At 37.7% G+C, this 19,898-nt stretch overlaps 1 protein-coding gene across 1 annotated transcript in view; it reads left to right on the forward strand.

Moving 5' to 3' along the window:
* edc4 (enhancer of mRNA decapping 4) overlaps window positions 1-19,898 on the forward strand; it is a 32,458-nt gene that overhangs the window by 4,313 nt on the left and 8,247 nt on the right. The window contains exons 3-26 of the mRNA XM_088339661.1: window positions 256-367; window positions 1,252-1,351; window positions 4,124-4,313; window positions 4,619-4,766; window positions 5,484-5,588; window positions 7,586-7,698; window positions 7,811-7,894; window positions 8,017-8,112; window positions 8,928-9,027; window positions 9,648-9,828; window positions 9,907-9,973; window positions 11,062-11,150; window positions 11,689-11,870; window positions 13,360-13,430; window positions 14,339-14,456; window positions 14,551-14,846; window positions 15,375-15,599; window positions 17,387-17,488; window positions 17,567-17,710; window positions 17,782-17,818; window positions 18,308-18,452; window positions 18,744-18,896; window positions 19,308-19,423; window positions 19,551-19,716. Of these exons, the coding sequence (XP_088195787.1) occupies window positions 256-367; window positions 1,252-1,351; window positions 4,124-4,313; window positions 4,619-4,766; window positions 5,484-5,588; window positions 7,586-7,698; window positions 7,811-7,894; window positions 8,017-8,112; window positions 8,928-9,027; window positions 9,648-9,828; window positions 9,907-9,973; window positions 11,062-11,150; window positions 11,689-11,870; window positions 13,360-13,430; window positions 14,339-14,456; window positions 14,551-14,846; window positions 15,375-15,599; window positions 17,387-17,488; window positions 17,567-17,710; window positions 17,782-17,818; window positions 18,308-18,452; window positions 18,744-18,896; window positions 19,308-19,423; window positions 19,551-19,716 (3,140 nt within the window). The remainder of the gene's footprint in view (window positions 1-255; window positions 368-1,251; window positions 1,352-4,123; window positions 4,314-4,618; window positions 4,767-5,483; window positions 5,589-7,585; window positions 7,699-7,810; window positions 7,895-8,016; window positions 8,113-8,927; window positions 9,028-9,647; window positions 9,829-9,906; window positions 9,974-11,061; window positions 11,151-11,688; window positions 11,871-13,359; window positions 13,431-14,338; window positions 14,457-14,550; window positions 14,847-15,374; window positions 15,600-17,386; window positions 17,489-17,566; window positions 17,711-17,781; window positions 17,819-18,307; window positions 18,453-18,743; window positions 18,897-19,307; window positions 19,424-19,550; window positions 19,717-19,898) is intronic.

Genomic DNA, 19,898 nt, shown 5'->3' on the forward strand with positions numbered 1-19,898 from the left:
ATATATAACACGCTACAGTGGGCATTTGCACGTCACATTGCGTATTTGTATATTGTATTCTTTTTGCTTTATTATTGTATTGTTCTCAGCTCAGGGATGCTGCTGGAAATGTGAATTTCCCTGTGGGGATGAATAAAGTACCTATCTATCTACTTAATAAAACTGGCCAACGTCGTAATAATAATGCAATGAAAAAAATTATATGTTTCGGATTTCACCGTTCAATTACTATTTTAATGATTATTTTGTTTTCAGACAACTTTCTGGTGATGATCAATCTACATGTATCCCCATTACCTCTAACAATGTGGAGATTGTGGCAAGTCAGGAATCAAGCATCCATAGCAAGGCTCGAGGCAGTAATATGGTAAGACCTGGACATTTCTGTTCATGCTTCTCTGTAATTTTAGTCATTGCAACTGATATAGGAATGTTTTCAGATCAATACAGTATGACTATTCGACAATAGACTAGTTGGGAATACCAAGTACTGTTCATAATGGTGCTACCAAGAGATTTGTTTATATCATGCGAATAAACTTCAATACAGGGACTAGTCTGACTGGGATCAGAATTCAGAAATTTGGTGAAATCCTAATGGTTTGTTTGCATGACGAGTGACAAACAAACATCCCGTACCGTTTGCAGGGAATCCGGTTGTAAGGACCAAACGGAAGCGGTCAATACACAAGTAGAAATCAATTCTGCTTTTAACTTTTGACATTAAATAAAGGCTGGTTTCATTTTTTTCAATCACCAAAATAAACTCTGTGTACCGAGCACGTTTTCTCCAAGAGTGTGCTCCATAGCTGCATCCCATCGATTAAAAATTGTGCTTGTACGTGGCTTCCCAGAAGCATAGACTTGACGTGTAACATTTATCTCTGTACTACAAAACCAAAGTTCCTTGCGGCACCAGAATATCTTTGATGAGGGAAATTGCACCTGAGCAGAAACGCGCACAAGCTAACGGATTATATGAATGGGTATACATGCACAGGTGAAGGGAAAATGGAAGGACTAACCTAACCATTTCAATAAGACAACTTGCGGCGGAACATAGATTTCAATGCTCGTTGTGTCTGCTTAACGTAAACGGAATACTGGATTTTGACTATTGCCTCCATGTAAACGTACTCATTATTTCCTCTTATCCCAGGATACACCAGCTGGAATATCTCATTAAATCTGTGTGGATTGTTTTATAATGCTAGACATCCATTTTAAATCAGAATTTACATTTCCTTACAGGTGAAGATTCAGCCTGTTGCGAAATATGACTGGGAGCACAAATATCATTACGGCAGGCTTATTGCTGTGTCAAATTCTTTTATGGCATATGCTATTAGAGGTAAGAGTCATTTTATTTTATATGTATACATTTGTATGTATGTATATGTATATACAATAATGGGCCAATGTATTTTTTGGGGTTGAAATTTTACAGTGCAAGCATTTACTGGACTGTCTCAGAAAATTAGAATATTGTGATAAAGTTCTTTATTTTCTGTAATGCAATTAAAAAAACAAAAATGTCATACATTCTGGATTCATTACACATCAACTGAACTATTTCAAGCCTTTTATTATTTTAATATTGCTGAATTTGGCTTACAGCTTAAGAAAACTCAAAAATCCTATCTCAAAATATTAGAATATCATGAAAAAGGATACAAGTAGGCTATTCAACTAATCACCTGAATCATCTAATTAACTCGAAACACCTTGCGAGGGTTTCCTGAGCCTTAAAAACACTCAGCTTGGTTCAGTAAACTAAATCACAAGTATGGGGAAGACTGCTGATCTGACTGCTGTCCAGAGGACCATCATTGATACCCTCCATCAGGAGGGTAAGACACAAAAAGACATTTCTCAAAGAGCAGGCTGTTCACAGAGTGCAGTTTCAAAGCATATACACAAAAAGTCTGTTGGAAGGGAAAAATGTGGCCGGAAACGCTGCACAACCAAGAGAGATGACCGCAGCCTTAACAAAATTGTGAAGAAGAGCCGCTTCCAGAATTTGAGGGAGCTTCAAAGACAGTGGGCTGAAGCTGGAGTCCAGGTATCAAAAGCCACAGTTCACAGACGTGTCCGGGAAATGGGCTACAATAGCCGTATTCCCATGGTCAAGCCACTTCTGAACTCAAGACAACGGAAGAAGCGTCTGACTTGGGCTATGAGAAGGAGCACTGGACAGTTGCAGAGTGGTCCAAAGTCCTCTTTTCAGACGAAAGCAAGTTTTGCATTTCATTTGGAAGTCAAGGCGCCAGAGTCTGGAGAAAGGCTGGAGAGGAGCAAAATCCAAGTTGCTTGAAATCCAGTGTGAAGTTCCCACAGTCAGCAATGGTTTGGGGAGCCATGTCAGCTGCTGGTGTTGGTCCACTGTGTTTCATCAAGTCCAGAGTAAATGCAACTGTGTACCAAGAGATTTTAGAGCACTACATGCTTCCATCTGCTGAAAAGCTCTATGGAGATGAGGATTTCATTTTCCAGCATGATCTGGCACCTGCCCACAGTGCCAAAACCACCAGTAACTGGTGCACTGACCATGGCATCACTGTCCTTGATTGGCCTGCTAATTCCCCTGACCTGAACCCCATCGAGAATTTGTGGGGTATAGTTAAGAAGAAGATGAAAGACACCAGACCTACAAATGCAAATGAGCTGAAGGCCGCTATCGAAGCATCCTGGGCATCAATAACACCTCAGCAATGCCACAGGCTGATTGCCTCCATGCCACGCCGGATTGATGCAGTAATCCGTGCAAAAGGATTCCCAACCAAGTACTGAGTGCATCAATGGACATTTTCAAATGTTTGATTTAGTTTTGCTGTTATAAAATTATTTTTTTTACTTGGTCTGAGGAAGTATTCTAATATTTTGAGATAGGATTTTTGAGTTTTTTTCAGCTGTAAGCCAAAATCAGCAATATTCAAATCATAAAAGGCTTGAAATAGTTCAGTTGATGTGTAATAAATCCAGAATGTATAACATTTTTGTTTTTTTAATTGCATTACAGAAAATAAAGAACTTTATCACAATATTCTAATTTTCTGAGACAGTCCAGTATATACAAAAAGTAATTTTTCGACATTTTTAAAAGAGGCCAGAAGACACACTTTCCTCTTTTCACCTGGATTCAGTTAGTACATTGATACGAAGTGACGTCAGAACCAAAATTTGGTCAAAACATTTGCATACATAAATCAACCTCTGTTAATAATAAATCTGCAGGGCTAACAGCATCATGTGCAACGTTTGACTCCTTTCAAACTAGCTGCTGTTAAATTTAATGGCTCAGTAGACGAGTTACTCTCCCTCAAACCCATCTCGCCCCCAAAAATATGCAAAAGGTGAGAAAACATTAAATACCCAATTGTGAATGCACACTTACAATACACAGTTTCATTTACAGGGTTCGCACGTGTGCTAAAAAATCCTTGAATGCTTGAACTTTGATGCTGTTTTTAATTATTAAACATGCTTGAATTTTGGGTGAAGTGCTTTTAAATGCCTACAATTGTTGCCATGTTTCTCAACTAATCTTCTTAAAAATGACGCTGACACTGATTTGTGGTGGCTTTGCTTTGCCATTGCATTTCTTCCCTCATCATTAACAGCAGCTAGTATGATTTTGTATGGGATTCTCCTATGAAACGTTGTCGCCCCCTAGGGGTTGCGCCCAGGAGTACAGGTGCATGCTACACAAATGGGGCTCTATAATATCTGTATTCTGGAATGGTTTCCCTATCATTTATGGACATTTTTATGGGCCATGCAAAAAATGCAGGTGATGTTTCCCAGTGGTAAATTGTAATGGGAAGAACTTTCTGCAACTGAAAATATAAGCTACACAATGCTGTCAATTTTAATTGAATGCCTGAAAGGCGCTTTTAAATAAAATGCATTATTATTATTATTATTATTATTTGTGGATCTGCAAAATAGATGATTTACACCAGATTTTTTTCTTTTGATGATGTGGGATATATGGAAAAAAATGATCTGAAAGCCCTTAAAAAGTGCTTCAATTTGGCCATGAAAAGAAGTTTACAAACTCCTGCATTTATTACAATGTTCCCTGTGTCACAATAAAGTATTTCCCATCATTTTTTTCTTTCAGGAGGCGCCAACAACCAGGCTATGATACGCGTACTCAGTGTGGGCACTGCAGAGCGTTCTCTGCTGAAAGGCTTCACTGGGGCTGTCACAGATCTAGCTTTTGCCCACCTTGACTCACCTCTTTTGGGTTGTGTCGATGAAGCAGGCAACCTGATGGTTTGGGAGCTCACATGCACCAGCAGTACAATACTGTATCCTGACTGAATTGGTTGAAAATGCAAGAAATATGTCCTCTTCATTACTACCATTTAGTCTAGTTTTATTTTGTTAAATGTGGCCTATAAACTACAAATATTTTATTTTCTAAATTATACTAATGTACAAACTATGTTATAAAAAACAAATACATTTCTTAAACTGATTGAATTTCTTGATTCTAATGTTGGTGCTTAAAAGCATGAATTCTGTCAACACACCTGGGATTTCGTGCAAACATGCACACAATATGCCCCCAAGACTTTTCCTTGTCATGTTTTCCTTAATCCATAGCCCAAAGAGATCAAATAGTTGTTCATATCCAAAGGCCAGAGGGCTCTCCGCTGAACTCACATCGGCGTCTTATCTGGTGCCCTTTCATACCAGATGAAAACGAGGACAATCAAGATGACATCAGCCAGACATTGGCTATTCTTCATGATGACAGGGTATCTTGTTGAATCTTAAAAATTGACTTTAAATAAAAAAAATAGACTTGTAATAATGGCACATTCTGCACTCAATTGGACACAATATAGTCAATCCCTGTGCTATTTGTAGCATCAGGATTAACTATATTGTATTGGCAAATGTATTAATATGTTACAGTAAGCTTACCGGAAACATGATTACCTCTTGTATGGTGAGGTACCATCTATGTAGCCTAATATCAGTATCAGAAATTATTTTCCCCCCATTTTATTAACACTCCACTTATTGAAACATGAATATTTTGTTTGTTTGTTTGTACATGATTCAATTGTTTGTTTGTACATGATTCAAATTGAATCTTTTCTTCCGGCGCCGTCACGAATGGCAGCCACTCCAGCAGCTCCCGTGTTATTTTCGATTGTTCTCGATTGTTCTCAGCTCAGGGATGCTGCTGGAAATGTGAATTTCCCTTCGGGGATGAACAAAGTATCTATCTATCTATCTATCTAATATCAAAATGATTGCTAGACTTACGATTCAATTATTTGTTGGTTGAATCACCAATGCATTTAAAAAAAAAATTAAAAACAAATGTTTACTTTACAAACAGATCAGATACAGTCCCCTTAAAGTTTGGTGGCTAGCAGTAATTGAAAGAGGAACGTGATCTTTGACCTATGTTTACTGACAGAAGACTTAAAAATCCTATTTGTGTATATTTTTTTCATTCTTAGGCTGAAGTTTGGGACATTGAAATTCTGAGGGCCAACAATACTAGTTGGCCTGTTGTTTCAACTGATTTGAAAGATGGCCTCATCACAGTGAAAGGATATCCAGAGGTAGGATTTGATGTACTTGCTTAAAATGAGTGCTTTCAAGCAATATTTAACTCTACACTTTGGTCAGGTACACTTACTTGAATTTTCAAGTTTCTTAATAAAGGGCCAGGCCAAGATTTTTCCTGCCACATAATTTTATGTGGCCCCCGAGATTTTTAATGTGCATCAACTTCAAGTAATATATAAACATTTCCCTTTCGCCCCTGGATTAAATACTTATTCAATATTTAGCAGTTAGTTAGGTTATTCAACATGTGGCAATCCTAGGTTTAGTTGGACCTGATAGCTCTTTTTAAAGGACACTATGATTTTGCCCACGACAAAAACAAGATTAACGCCTGACAAACCTTTGTTTTGTCCTTTGGTGTAATTGTAAATGGCTCTTTGCCCTGCAATTGACTGACAGGCAGTTCAGGGAACAGCTTTTCTTTCTTTTACAAAAACTGGTTGGGGAAATCCTGTACTTGGATCCAATTTTTTTGATTTACAGACAAGATTTTAGTTTTGAGAAATCGTTACCATGTGGATACTATATTTGTGTTGGTGAAATACAACGAAATGACAGTTACGAATGCACCTACAGTTCTGAGTCCCTGACAACTGAATGTTCCCTTTGTACAAGCGTTGTTCAAGATATGCGTACTTTAATAGTCACCTATACCCTCTGAGTGACCCGAGAAAGTGTATAAATTCCAATGCCACCAAAGGTTTGTTTCCTACATACTCTTCTTGCGTAAACACACGGATTCCGAGAGGGGAACCAGTTAATCTAGTTTTATTTTGTTAAATGTGGCCTATAAACTACAAATATTTTATTTTCTAAATTATATTCGTGTAGAAACATAGACCTTGGAGTGTCTAAAACAAGAGGGCTGCCCCAATGTCCAAGAGTCATCCAGGACACTAGAATGCTTATGACAGGCTCCCTAAGTACACAACCGGAGAGACAAAAGTCTGACAATGAATCGCCTACGCGGTGAGCATCGAAGCACATAGGGCAGCAGTCTACCTAAATGCAGACAGGCACAAAAAGGGAGCCACAGCCGACGCAGCATAGGGAGGCGCCCATACCAAAAAGAATAAGGGGCCCCAGTAGCAATAAGCTGCTGGAAGAGAGCGTGAATGCCACCTGCACAGTAAACGCCCAGCGCATCATGAGGGCCAAAAATATGTGCAATGTAAAGCTGAGAAAGTAATGTGGCGCCCACCTGCACGACACATGCAACTGGCGTGGCCAAAGTAAATATGGCCACCTGCGAAATTTAACGCCATAAGCTGGGATGGATAATGTGAAAGCGGTCCATCAGTTACAAAAAGAATGGGCCAAAAAGTAATCGCTGCAAAAAGCAAAACTCATACAATAAAAATGCCTGGGCGCTAATGCACGGCTCACAAATAATCAAACGAGTGTCGAGATGCTGAAACGGGACTAACCAACAAAAAACAAACAGAAAGCAAACAAGGGCTAACAAAAAGAAGGGTCACAGAGGAAATGGAAACACGGTGAATCCAAGGCTTACCGGGAATAAACAATCGATAGGTCGTGGCAGCTTTTGTTCTGACGTCAGCTTTAACTGGGCCCAAAAAATAGGAATTTTGACATATGCGGCAAAATCGGACAAATGAAAAGCCACGATTGCCTGCCCAAAAGACAGGCAAAGGCAAATCAACTCAAACTCACGCCATGTCAAGAAACCCCTGCGCAGCCTTTGTTTGAGGGGAAATAAGCAACTCCGACTGATGGTCACAAGGCTGCCAGTGACAGGGCAAGGAAAGATCAGCATATCCCAAAAAATTCTCGTACATCAGCATCATGCAAACGCTACATGGGAAGAAAAGGGAAATGTACCCGTGGCGACACTGGAAGATATACACCACCTCGGGTCACAGGTTACAATTTTTTATGCATTTTTCAAACTGTGCATCCATGAACATTCATTCCTTCAAGCATCACTCCTCTGGAGGTGACAATGAAACATATTTTGCTCTCCCACCAGCGTGTCAGTGAAGGTGCCCTTTCACCTGATGGAACAGTATTAGCCACAGCCAGTCATGATGGATATATCAAATTCTGGCAGATATACATAGAAGGGGAACAGGACAAGCCAAGGTATGCTCAAATAATCCACTTTTGTTTTTTGAAGTGGATGTATTCTCTCGTACTCATGTACTTGACTAAGATTTTGATGATTTTATTTTATTTATTTTTTATATTTTTTTAGATGTCTACATGAGTTGCGTCCTCATGGTGGACGTCCCCTTTCTTGCCTTCTGTTTTGTGACAACCACAAACGGCAGGATCCTGAGTGAGTAGCCATAAGTCACTTTTGCTAACGACAAATTTGATGATTTTTTTCCAAATATGATTCATTTCCTGTTTTTTTTTTTTTTTTTTTTTTTTAAATAATCACTATTTTTCTCCATGTAGGGTTCCGTTTTGGAGGTTTCTAATAACTGGAGCAGATCAGAACCAAGAACTGAAATTGTGGTGTACTGTTTCCTGGACTTGCTTACAGACCATCAGGTTAAATGCTATTTATTTACAGTTGGACTCTGTTATAAGAATATTTTGCCTGAAGTCTTTGTTTCGAAATGTTACCCATTATACTCTCAAGGTTTGTGATGTATTAGAATTATGGCCAACATTTAAAGTCGGACACAGAAAATATAAGGGACTTAGTGGTCACGTTGACTTAATATTTTATGTGCTGTTAGTTCGAATATTTTTGTTTCTCTCTTGTCCCACCAGCACAAGACTAAGTTTGCATTTATTCAATAACCAATTTCAAATCCAAACGTTTTGTTTTGTTTTTGCTAATTGTTGAAGAAGCCTCAATATGGTAATATTCAGGGTCGTAAAACCTGATAAGGACCTTATATCCTTTTAAAACCTTAATCCATAATAAAATAAATGCAGTGTACTCCTGAACTTTGCATTTTCATTCTTACATTGACATTGCACTATATAGACTACGAGGGATGAAATATTACCAGCAAACGGCATGCAAAGTATGACGTGAGCGCTCATTGATTCCGCTCATTGATAGATAGCTCTGTGTCATTCATTTTGAAGAAATACATGTAAGAACAATTTCCCAATTTCGTCTTAGGTGGTCGCCTCTGGTTTTTACAATGCGCCTCTTTTCATATGATTTTGCAATTGTGCAGCACTGCGACTGCAGTAAAAAATTGTAGCTGCATCTAGGGCCGTTACATATTTCGTAGATTTAAGCTGTCGTGAAGTCGTTTTTGAAGCCTGTCAGACTAAAACTTTTCTGCAAATGTGTCATGGAAACGGCTTTTTCAAGGTTTGTCTGTTGTGGTGTTTTTTTTTTAAAGATTTTCTCCAGATCCAGCGAACATAAATGTTATCCCGAGTCTTAAAGCAAGTTTGGACTTGTCTGCTGAGTATCTCATCCTCTCAGATGTACAAAGAAAGGTCAGTTCAATATTTTAGAGAATTTATCATATTTACTTGTATTTATAAAATGGTATTCCCTCACCATTTTTGCGGTTTGACTTTTGTGTCTTTGGTGCATCGCCCATTTTATTTCTGTAAATAAGTTCTATGGATAAATGCGTACTTTGCTGAGTTATAGCATCACTTCACAAGGTTCACTCGCAAACAAATCGGAGCACTGCCTTCTGTTTCTTGGCTGCTGTTTGGAGCAATTTGAATGAATAGTTGACTTGAGAAGTGACAATTAATTAAAATTTAATTGTGGCCTACAATTATCCCGGATGAGGTAAACTAATGTGCACAATTAAACTGATTTATTGCATAACGCTATCATGCTTTATTTATGTTTAATATATATATATATATATATATATATATATATATATATATATATATATATATATATATTTATTTCTTACTTTGAAGAAATTCACTTAATAAGAGTGGTTATGAAATGGACAAACAGCAAAAATCGAGCAATCCACCTCATTCACATAACTCTCACAACGAATGACTTGTGTTCGGATACTTGTTAGAAAAAGGTCTTCTAAGTGACTATTTCTCTTCTTTAATATTAACATGCAATGGAATATTGCCAGGTTCTTTATGTGATGCAGCTGAAACAAGATCTGGTAAAAGGGATGGCATCTTTTATTGCTGTGTCAGAGTTTCTACTAACACATCCAGTCCTAAGCTTTGGCGTTCAGGATGTTGCCCAAAGCCGTATGCAACACACTGAAGTTCTTCCTGCAGAGGAGGAAACTGAGAGCACAACAACAGGTAAGGCAATGATCTTATTCCTGGTTGGGTTACAATGATCATTATTAATATTATTCCTGTGCGATGTGATTATTTCAGAGGGCATTCAAGGACCCACAGAGATCAAATCTGGCATCCAGATAAAACTCTTTTGTGTTCACACCAAGTGAGTTTTTGTACAATGATCCAATTCTGGAATACAAGTTAAATGTGACACGCCTTAATATATACCATAAGTGTTAAGTCTTAGTGAGGGCCTCTCTGAAGTGTTCTAGCTGGACTAGTCTGTCTCCTATGCCTTTTTTTTGTAAGCAGTTGCAAATTATTTGATAAAACACCTTTACACAAAAACATGAAATTGATAATAATCTAAACCTACAATATACATTAAAACATATTTATAACTATCCATCTTATTAATAAACATAAAAATGTATTTAAAAAATAATCATAACTCATTCAATCGTCTCATTCATTAACATGAAGATTTTTTATAAGTATTCCAGCATTTAATTGCCGTATATTCACGATCATCGGGTACTTTGTACTAAATGGTGGCGTCTCAGTTTTGTATGGCAGTTATATTTGACACACACACTTAAGGCACACTTAACAGTAAGGCACAGCGTAATCTTCACCCTTTAATGTTATCTTGGTGTTCGATACTGCATCCACCTTACACGAACAATGCACACACACAAAGTGCGTGTTTTAAAAATGGTGACAATAACTGAGTTTGTGCTGATTAAGTATTGATGACAAACCACTAAAAAAATTGTAGACATAATGGTGTGGGCTTGGTAAATAACATGGATAAAACAAGCTCAAATATAGAGCATGCCTTAAATTGTCATTGAGTCGAACCCATTAAAGTCCTCATCTTCTTTTGCTGAAATGGCAGCTTTGGTTGAAAATGAAACTATATTTAGCGTAGGTAGGCATCAATCAGGATGTACAGACATCTTGGTGGAAACGGGATGCACCTGGCTCAATTTTGAGCTTAATGTCAAAAGCTGTCAACACTTAATATGCATTTTTTTAGTTTGATATATTAGCAAAAAATAAAACGTGAATAACCTATGTGGTATAGTGTGTAGAATTTTGAGGGGGAAAAAATGATCACATTTAAAATAAGACTGTGACATGAGAAAATTTGGAAAAAGAGAAGACTGTGAATACTATCCTGATGCATTGTCTAAAGCTGTTTAGTGAATAGTCGTAGCTGTGATTGAATTAAATGTTTTGTGCTTTTAGGAGCCTGCAGGATGTTCAGATCTGGCTCCAGCCTCATATCGAAACCAACTCTACTGGCCCACCTCATTCGGATCCTCCAGATGCCTTTGGTTGGTCACAAGCTCTTTTTCTAACTATATCACAGATATAGAACTTATATCTTAATGATAGAACAATTTGTTCTTAAAGTCATAGGCCGCAAGTATTGTGAAGCCAGTTCCTTTTTACACTTTTTAAATGAGTGAACACATTTTGCCTTCAGATAAAAAATCACTATGACAAATAAATCTATATTCTATATATGTTACTGATATTAAATATATGAATATATTATATACATGCATACATTAAAAATGATATTAAGTGATTAAAGTACTGTAAATGTATGATCTATTCACTCTCATGACAATTATCTAGTATCCCAAAGATACCTTTGCTCACTTGAAAAGTAGGGACATTCTACATCTACCTTAATGTAATACCAAGACAAACACTAAATAATAAGACATTCAGTAAAAGCTAGATTTTTAAACCCTTGTCTTAAAATATTTGGATCTAAAAATAATCATCTTCAGTAAATGCAGTAGGACAACAAATTGATTTAGTTGTTTTGAATGTGTTCTGAAAATTATTTTCTGTATCTAATAGGCTTTTTAGCTCATATTATTGACCAGAGTTCTGACAAAGAGTCAGGTCGTGGCTCCCAGACGGACCTGAGGAACACGTCCTCCCTTCCCGCACCGGCAGACTTCCTGTCAAACACAACCAATGACAATGAGGCGATGCCAAAATTAATGACTCCTGACGCCTTCATGACGCTGAGCACTTCGGTATGGAACTCATTAAGAATTGTTTTTTGCAATGTACTTTGCCCTTTTATGCTATGACTTTATTTATGTGGTTCTCTAATCGCTATTGATGTCGGTGTTGTCATCCTCGAGTAAATTTTACTGAGCACTGTCTACCCTTAAACTGCACTGATAGCATTGATTAATGAGCTTTGGCTTTATATATGGTGAGTGCTTTTGAAGACAATACAAGTTTAGATTAAATATAAATGATAAACACCTCTTAATTTAAGCAAAAATATATAAATTTCCTTTACCAAACAATAAGAACACCGTTGGCACAATACAGCAGTTGTTCTTTGAAGTTGATATAAAAAAATGAATGTACATTGTTTTGGCACATGACACTTCTAGGGTGAAAATAGTCTCAGACAAAATTGCCAGCAAATTTTGCCTGGATAACATCATAACGAAAAAAGTGGTAATTTTTATTGTGATTCATTCAGGGCAGCTTCTTGCATTAGTATCTGGGTTGGCAATCCAATTTGTTCCACAAAGACGGGGCATTCATCAAGCTGATTTGGCAAGGCGGCAATTTGTGTAACCTGCCAAACTTTGTTTTGACCAGTTACTGAGAGATTTGTTTTTCAACAGCTCGGATTTTGGCAATTAAATTTTGTCGGTTTTAACTCGTCATTGTTCTTTTTTTTTTTTTTTTTTTTTAAAGCAAATGATCCATTATGCTACATCATTACAATCACTTGCAAGGTCCTTGAATTACCCACTGCTGTTGCCAACTGTTCTGTTTGTTTACCCCAGCACTTAATACTGCTCGGTTATGGCTTAGAGCAAATCCCGCCCCTAAACACAATTTGGCTTGATGATACGTTCCAAACCACCAGCAGTCTGGAGGTTGGTGAAAACAAGCGGCCTTGATACATTATGTTTACTAACGGGTTTTTGATTTTATAAATAGTCAGAATGCATCATGGAGGATTAGTCGAATACACGCTTCACCCAACTTTTCTGAAAGCTATTCATTCCAAATCTGAAATTCTTTGAAACTTAGGTTATTTTCCTTTTTATTGTCATAAAAAATTAGTTATGAATTATTATTCAGGATTCCCGCAGATCTTTGAAAAGTCTTAAAAGGCATTTAATTATTCCAAAATATAATTCCCTAATTCACATTTAAATAGAATTTATGTGAAAAGAAAATACACCTTTCCTTATTAGTTTGTAAGAATTCACACTGGAGAAAGTCAATAATAGTAGCAGCCAATGGATGGAAAAATACATTTAAACAAGTCCTGAAGTCGGGCAAGCACTTTTATACAGTCAAGACACTCGTTTTGAAAAGTATGAGCTAACGGCCAGGTGAGTGGATTTGGTTCACTCTGCTCGATTTGCATGGAAGTGTTAGCCTTATTCAACACATAGTAAGCCTTCATCCATTTTTTGATTCTTAAAAAATGTGAGAAATGAACGTGCATAAAATGTAAAATTTCACTTGACCAACTGTATTCTTCAGGTACCTGCGTCCCCTGTCAGTAGTTCGAGCAGTCTGACAATTGTGACAGCACTCAGCGACTTGACCAATAGGTGGGCTTTTCTGCATACTCTGGATAGTTAATGAATATTGATTCATTATCTCTTTGGCAATGTATTGTAAATGTAAATGGTCTGCATTCATATAGCGCTTTTCAAGTCAATGAAGACCTCCCAAATCGCTTTACAATGTGCTTCACACTTTTGTCTTTTACACACTAACCGATAGCAGTGTCTGCCAAGATTTTTTTCTTTCCATTCTAGTCAATCCATGTTGTTGGGTTGTGAAGCAATGCAATAATGTTCTACTGTTTTAATGTACACTCAATCGTCTTGATTTTACAATGTACTATTTCACAACGCGATCTATACTAAAATTTAGTCTTTTTAAAATTCCGGCACATGGAACCTAATTCCAAACACCAAACACAATGTGAAAACGCTTAAACAGAAAAGCCTCAAATAGGATGAGAAAAATTAGATTAGTTGTACAAACAAAGTGCTGACTGGTGCAACGCTTCAAGCCTAAAAAGAGTTTTACGTCTATTAAAAGGAACTTGTATCATATTTGACCACTATTTGGCACTGTATTTTCTAATGCGAACAAAAACCAGTGCCAAATGAGCACAGCATAGCAGCAAAATGCCAGACAAACATGGCAGTGACTACAAGCTATGGATTCTGCAATATAAAATGATTACAAATTTCTCAACCTATGAATATTTATAGAAATAATCATTAGTATGATAGTTCATGTATTTTTGCACCCCATTCAAATTGTATTTGTTTTAAAATGTATTGAATGTTTTTTTGTTTGTTTCACCAGGAGTCATTAAATGTTCCACACTGTCCCTTTTAAATCAATCCTGTTCTTGCATGTCTTAATAGAATGCCACTTTTCTCAATAGAAATGCCTTCCAAAGTGCTAATGTGGAAACAATGGTATTTTCTTGGTTTGACAGAACCTCGGATGACCTTACGCAGACTCCCAACCGTGGAGATAACAGTTTGCCACTTCAGGCTTCAAATAGCAGTCCAAGAACAGCTTCCACTGTCCTGCCTGGGCTGGATACTATCCAGGTATGTCTGGACGCATCATGTGACAACTATTTTTTTAATTCTTGAGATTTGGTTTGATATATTGTCCTTTCGTGCTTTCACTCTCTTTCTTCAGGCACTTGCTTCCCCTAGCACTCCAGTTGTGCTTGACAACCCTCAGGTTACAGATTCTGTACTCATGCCCCCTCTTTCCTCTCCAACTCGGGCCCGCTCCCCTGATGTCATCTCCTCAGCCTCAACAGTCATGCCACAGGATATTCCAGAGATTGCATCCCAGACCCTGCAGCTTCAGCGTAGTCTTGTGCCTACTTTGGATTCCTTAACTCTATCCGCTCTTCAAACTGATAGTATGGCTTCTGCTGCTTCGGCCCTTCACTTGCTCACTTCACCACACTCAGCCAACAGCAACAGGTATCACAATAAAGTAAACCTTGTGCTGTTCCTGAAACAAGATTATTTTAAAATTATTTACCAACACTGGTATGGATCGACACTTGACTGGTTCAAAATACAATTCTAATGTGCTCTTTTTTATTTAAGAAAATAATTTCTTAGTGTAAATATCCACCTGAGGTGATAATTTATTTAATAAATTTTCCACCCAAATAATTCTAATAATCCAAAACATTTGTTTTCACTAGCTGTTTATTTTTAAAATACTTATCTACCAGACTTCTCTTGCTAAATTTTGCTCCACATGTTTGACCCGCTGGAGAAACCGTTAGGCAGCTGGTGCAAAGGGTCCCCATTCATCTCTTGTGATGGAAGCTCCCCTGGTTGAAAGGACCCTTTTTAAAGCACAAATTAGGCACCCCGGTTTTCTTCATTTTGTAGTGATTTGTTTGTCTCTGTACAACATATTGCTCTATGCCACTTGAGTATCCCTGACTTAACTCAAAATGATTTAGACATGCAAATTTAAACTGTGTTTCTTTACAGCCTATTGGCTCTTGAACTTGGATGTATTGATGGGCCTGGTGGAGACTGTCTTGAGTTGGAGACCAGACTTAGCCAAACACCATCTCTCCTGGAAAACACTTTACCAAAGGACAACCCAGGGTTAGCAGGAGGCTCTTCAGAGAACACCATTAACCACACTGCTTGGCCTGCGGCTCCCGATATCACCAGGGAAACCAGGAATAGAGAGAATAGTCTTGGAGAATGGTAAGAAAAATCCGGGTTCATACGGGTGCCTGAGAATGCTTGAGTTTTAATAGATAGATAGATAGATAGATACATTATTCATCCCCGAAGGGAAATTCACATTTCCAGCAGCATCCCTTCGCTGAGAACAATACAATAATAAAACAAAAAGAATACAATATACAAATACCCAGTGTGACGTGCAAATGCCCACTGTAGCGTGTTATATAGAATAACTAAATAGTGCTACACAGAATACATATTGCAATAAGATTCGGTAATATGCAAAGTAGGTGGTGTGGTTTACTGTGGGCTTTTACTCTGCCGGGTAGAGTTAAAGAGCCTCATGGCACGAGGAGGAAAAGATCTCTTCAGTCTGTCCGTAGTACAAGACAGTGACAGCAGTCTGTCGCTGAAACTGCTCTTCTGTCTGGAGATAATGCTGTGTAGTAGATGCGATGGATTGTCCATGATTGACCGCAGCTTTTCCAGTGCCCGTCTCTCAGCTACTGTTGTTAGGCTGTCCAGCTCTTTGCCCACAACAGAGCTCGCTTTCCTAGCCAGTTTATTGAAACGAGAGGCATCCTTCTTCTTGACGCTGCCTCCCCAACACGCTGTCGCATAGAAGAGGGCGCTTGCCACAACTGTCTCATAGAATATTTTCAGGAGCTTTTTGCAGATTTTGAAGGAGGCCAATGTTGTTTTCAAGCTTTGAAAAGTGTTTGAGTTTTGGGTGAAGTGCTCATAAATGCTTAAAATGATGGCCACGATTTCCTGAAGTCAGACTCCACAGACCCCGCATTAAATGAAGAAAAATACATTAAGTCTCCTTAGAAATTATGCTGACACGCCTGGTTTGGTTGCTTTGCTTTGCCATTGCATTTCTTCTTCCCTTCTGACTAATGGCAGCTGGCATTAGTTTGTATAGCGTTGTCATGTGATGGTCATTGCCTCCTACGCATCGCGCCCCAGAGGACGGGTGAAGAGACCAATATGCCAGGTGGTAGAGAAATCAGAAAATTTACTTTGAAAATGCTTGAATTTGGCCATGAAAAAGGTATATGAACCCTTTCATTAATCTGTCAACCAAGGCATTGTTTGACATTTTAAAAACTAAGCCAAAATATTGCTGTGCCCATGAGTCAAATTTTGAGTTTAAAATGTAATGCTTAAAGCTCTTAATGCGTAAACACTAAAAGCTCAGTAACTTTTAAAGAAGTGGTTGTTTTAGACATCCCTGCAATCAGTCCATCATGTTGCCTTCTCCTTTGAGGTTTTCTAAACAATAAAAGGAGCTTATAACTGGAGGTGCACAATTTTAGCAGTTAAGTCCTTAATTTGAAATCAGATTTGGTGTGATTGCGAGTTATCTCCGTCAACGTAAACTAAGTTTTCAGAAAAAAATTGTTTTGGTAGAGTGCATTGGGGACTGCTTGAGGTGTAGCTATGGTGCTGTAAGTGCTTTTCATGTACCTTAATTTAATGCAGCTGTTATTTTTGCTATTGCTGTGTTATTGTACCTTATGCGTTTGAGCAAATCTATTTCTGTAGCATTTTTCATAAAAATTGTGGTAGGATGCTCAAATAGTTGTTTGGTGTAAGCCAAATTTAAATTAAGATTTCTGAACTCTCCACCAATTAAAGGATAACGTTTTACTGCATTTGGATGCACGGACCAAATGGTATAGAATCATGTGGAGTGAAGTATTATCAACAGCATGACTAAAGATGACTTTCTGCCCTTGTCTAGCCAAGTGTCTGATTAGTCTGTTTAGCTCCTTACTAGTTTGTTTATATTTGTCTCACAGCTCAAGGGATAGTACCAATGACAGACACCTGAGTTCACCCTTTGTGTGTCACTCATATTGTTTGTCACAAAATGACAGTCAAGATCCTGTTGCTGAACAGAGGTACACATGATTTTTTTAAATCAGACCCTTGGGTACATTTTCTTTATCTTAAAACTCTATCATTTGTTTTGGATATAGTGACCCCGAAGACGAAGTTGCAGGTTCAGCGTTATCTTCTGCAAATTGTGGAACACGTTCGTCTCATAGAATAGCAGTCAAAGACTGGAAGACCTCCCCAAGAGGCTCACCAAAACCTAAGAGAAAGACAAAAAAAGATGACAGGTGTGTTTACAGTCTTAAACTCGGGGAAACAGTGAACTAATTGAACTTCTCCTCATATTTTTCCTCTTTAGGGACTCACCTCAGGTGAGACAATTGGACTCTGCTCAGGTAATGTACTTTCAAAAAAGGAAGTGGTTTAAGAAATGTCATTTAAGATCTATGCCAAACACGGGTTGGGTTGGATTTGCAATGGGTCTTGTATTTGTTTTTATCTCATACCAAACTAACGTGTTTCAGTCCAGATATACCATTTTGTTGGGTTTCCGAGGGCTTATATTTATCATTCTGATGAGAAGTTGTAAAGGGTGCATCCGGAAAGTATCGACAGCGCTTCACTTTTTACAACTTTAGTTTTGTTTCAGTATTATTCTTAAACTGAATAAGTGCAATATCATATTTACACTGAAGCATGGTTGTGACAGTAACCTTCCGTTGTAATTATTACAAAAAAATTATCAAGTCTAATTATTGGTCTGTATATATATGCTTTGATTTTGACAGAACACAAACATTCTTAATCCTTGGCAAATTTTGAAAACAATTCTTTTCTCTTTGTTTTTTTCCCCCATCTCATGACTTTTTCTCACCCCTCCGCAGATGAACACCGATGCACAGCAAGAATTATTTACGTTTCTCAGAAGCCAACAGAAAGAGTTAACTGAATTACGTGGACAAATTGAAGCCATGCAGAGCTCGATGGCTAAAGTAGAACGTGCGCTAACCAACCATCAGGAACAAGAACGTATCCCTTTTTTCTTAGGGAAATGAAAGTGGATCAGAGTTTGAATTAATTCTGGAAGGGAAATTTGACTTTGTAGCCAATTTCTCGATTTAGACTAAATTTTGACCAAATCATAAGTGAGCAGAAATTTAAACTTGTCACGATAAGCTGGTTTGCAATGATTCGATCATATTTTTTTACAAAGGTTTTTTTTTCTTGATACAGTAACCTTAATTTTCTGTGATCTGAACCAATAGCTACAAACCAATCGGATCAAATTACAGTCTGGACCTTAACTCTCAACTACCACAGAATGTAGACTTGAGCGGGTTTTGGCAGAGTCTCGCAATCAGCAGCACCACCAAGAACAACTCAGCCAGCAGCTCAGCAACGCTCTATGCAATTCCATAACGAACAGGATCGACAAAGTACTTCGAGAGGAGATGAAGAAAACCATTCCACCATGTAAGTTGTGATACTAACCATGGATAGGATATTGTGAAAATGTGCCCCTTTCTGAATTCTGTGTGTTTTGCATGTTTATCACTCTCATTTTTTTTTCCCGTGAATCAAATTTTAATGTCACAAGAGACAACACAAGGTTACACGCAGTAGAATGCAGTCACTACAAATATTTTTATTTTCAAAGGACTGAAGAATATAAACCTATCAGACCTAATATAAAAAGCAATTGTACCCCGAGATTGATTTGGACCCTTTTGTGCCTTAATATAATGAATCCCCATTTAGAAAATGCATTTATATATCTCTATGATGCCTCTTAGTGATATTTGAATAGGTTTGAAAAACTGAGTTTGCTCACATGCCTAAAGAATGAAGTAGTAATTCAAAAACATTTTGTTATTCTCTGTTCAGCCATTTTGAAGAGTCTTGAGCCTGTGACGTCCCAAATGAGCAGTGTAATTTCTACTAAACTGACTTCCGTAGAGATCTCCTTAAAAGATAATATCAGCAAAATTGTGAAATCCAAGGTACGTTCATGGTTTTCATTACACCTTCTTCTATAGCTTGTTCTCGTCTGAATGGTGTAATTTATTTAACGCCATTGAAATTCTCATCCAGATTTATGCTCACAATAACTCTTTCTTGGTTGCTTAGAACACCACGGACGCAATGGGACGAGCTGCTGCAGAGGCAATGCAAGGTCCCATCCAGGCTGCTTACAAAGACACATTCCAGAGCATTGTGTTACCTGTTTTTGAGAGAGGGTGCCAGTCTATGTTTCAGCAAATCAATGAAAGTTTCAAACAAGGAACACAAGAATGTAAGTCATTTTTTTTGTCTCCTTCTGTTAGTAGTTTAACAAAAAAAACTGTATTTGACTTTAGCCTTCATATTATTGCTCCAAAAAGTAAAGGTATGCATCCAAAATTTTTGTGTTTAAACAAAACAAATCATCAAGTCCAGACCGTCTGTCACTTTATAGTAGATTACAGGTTTACAAGG

The sequence above is a fragment of the Urocampus carinirostris genome, chromosome 7 (genome assembly GCF_059441175.1).
Source record: "Urocampus carinirostris isolate Australia breed hairy pipefish chromosome 7, RoL_Ucar_1.0, whole genome shotgun sequence".
In the NCBI taxonomy this organism is placed as follows: Eukaryota; Metazoa; Chordata; class Actinopteri; order Syngnathiformes; family Syngnathidae; genus Urocampus; species Urocampus carinirostris.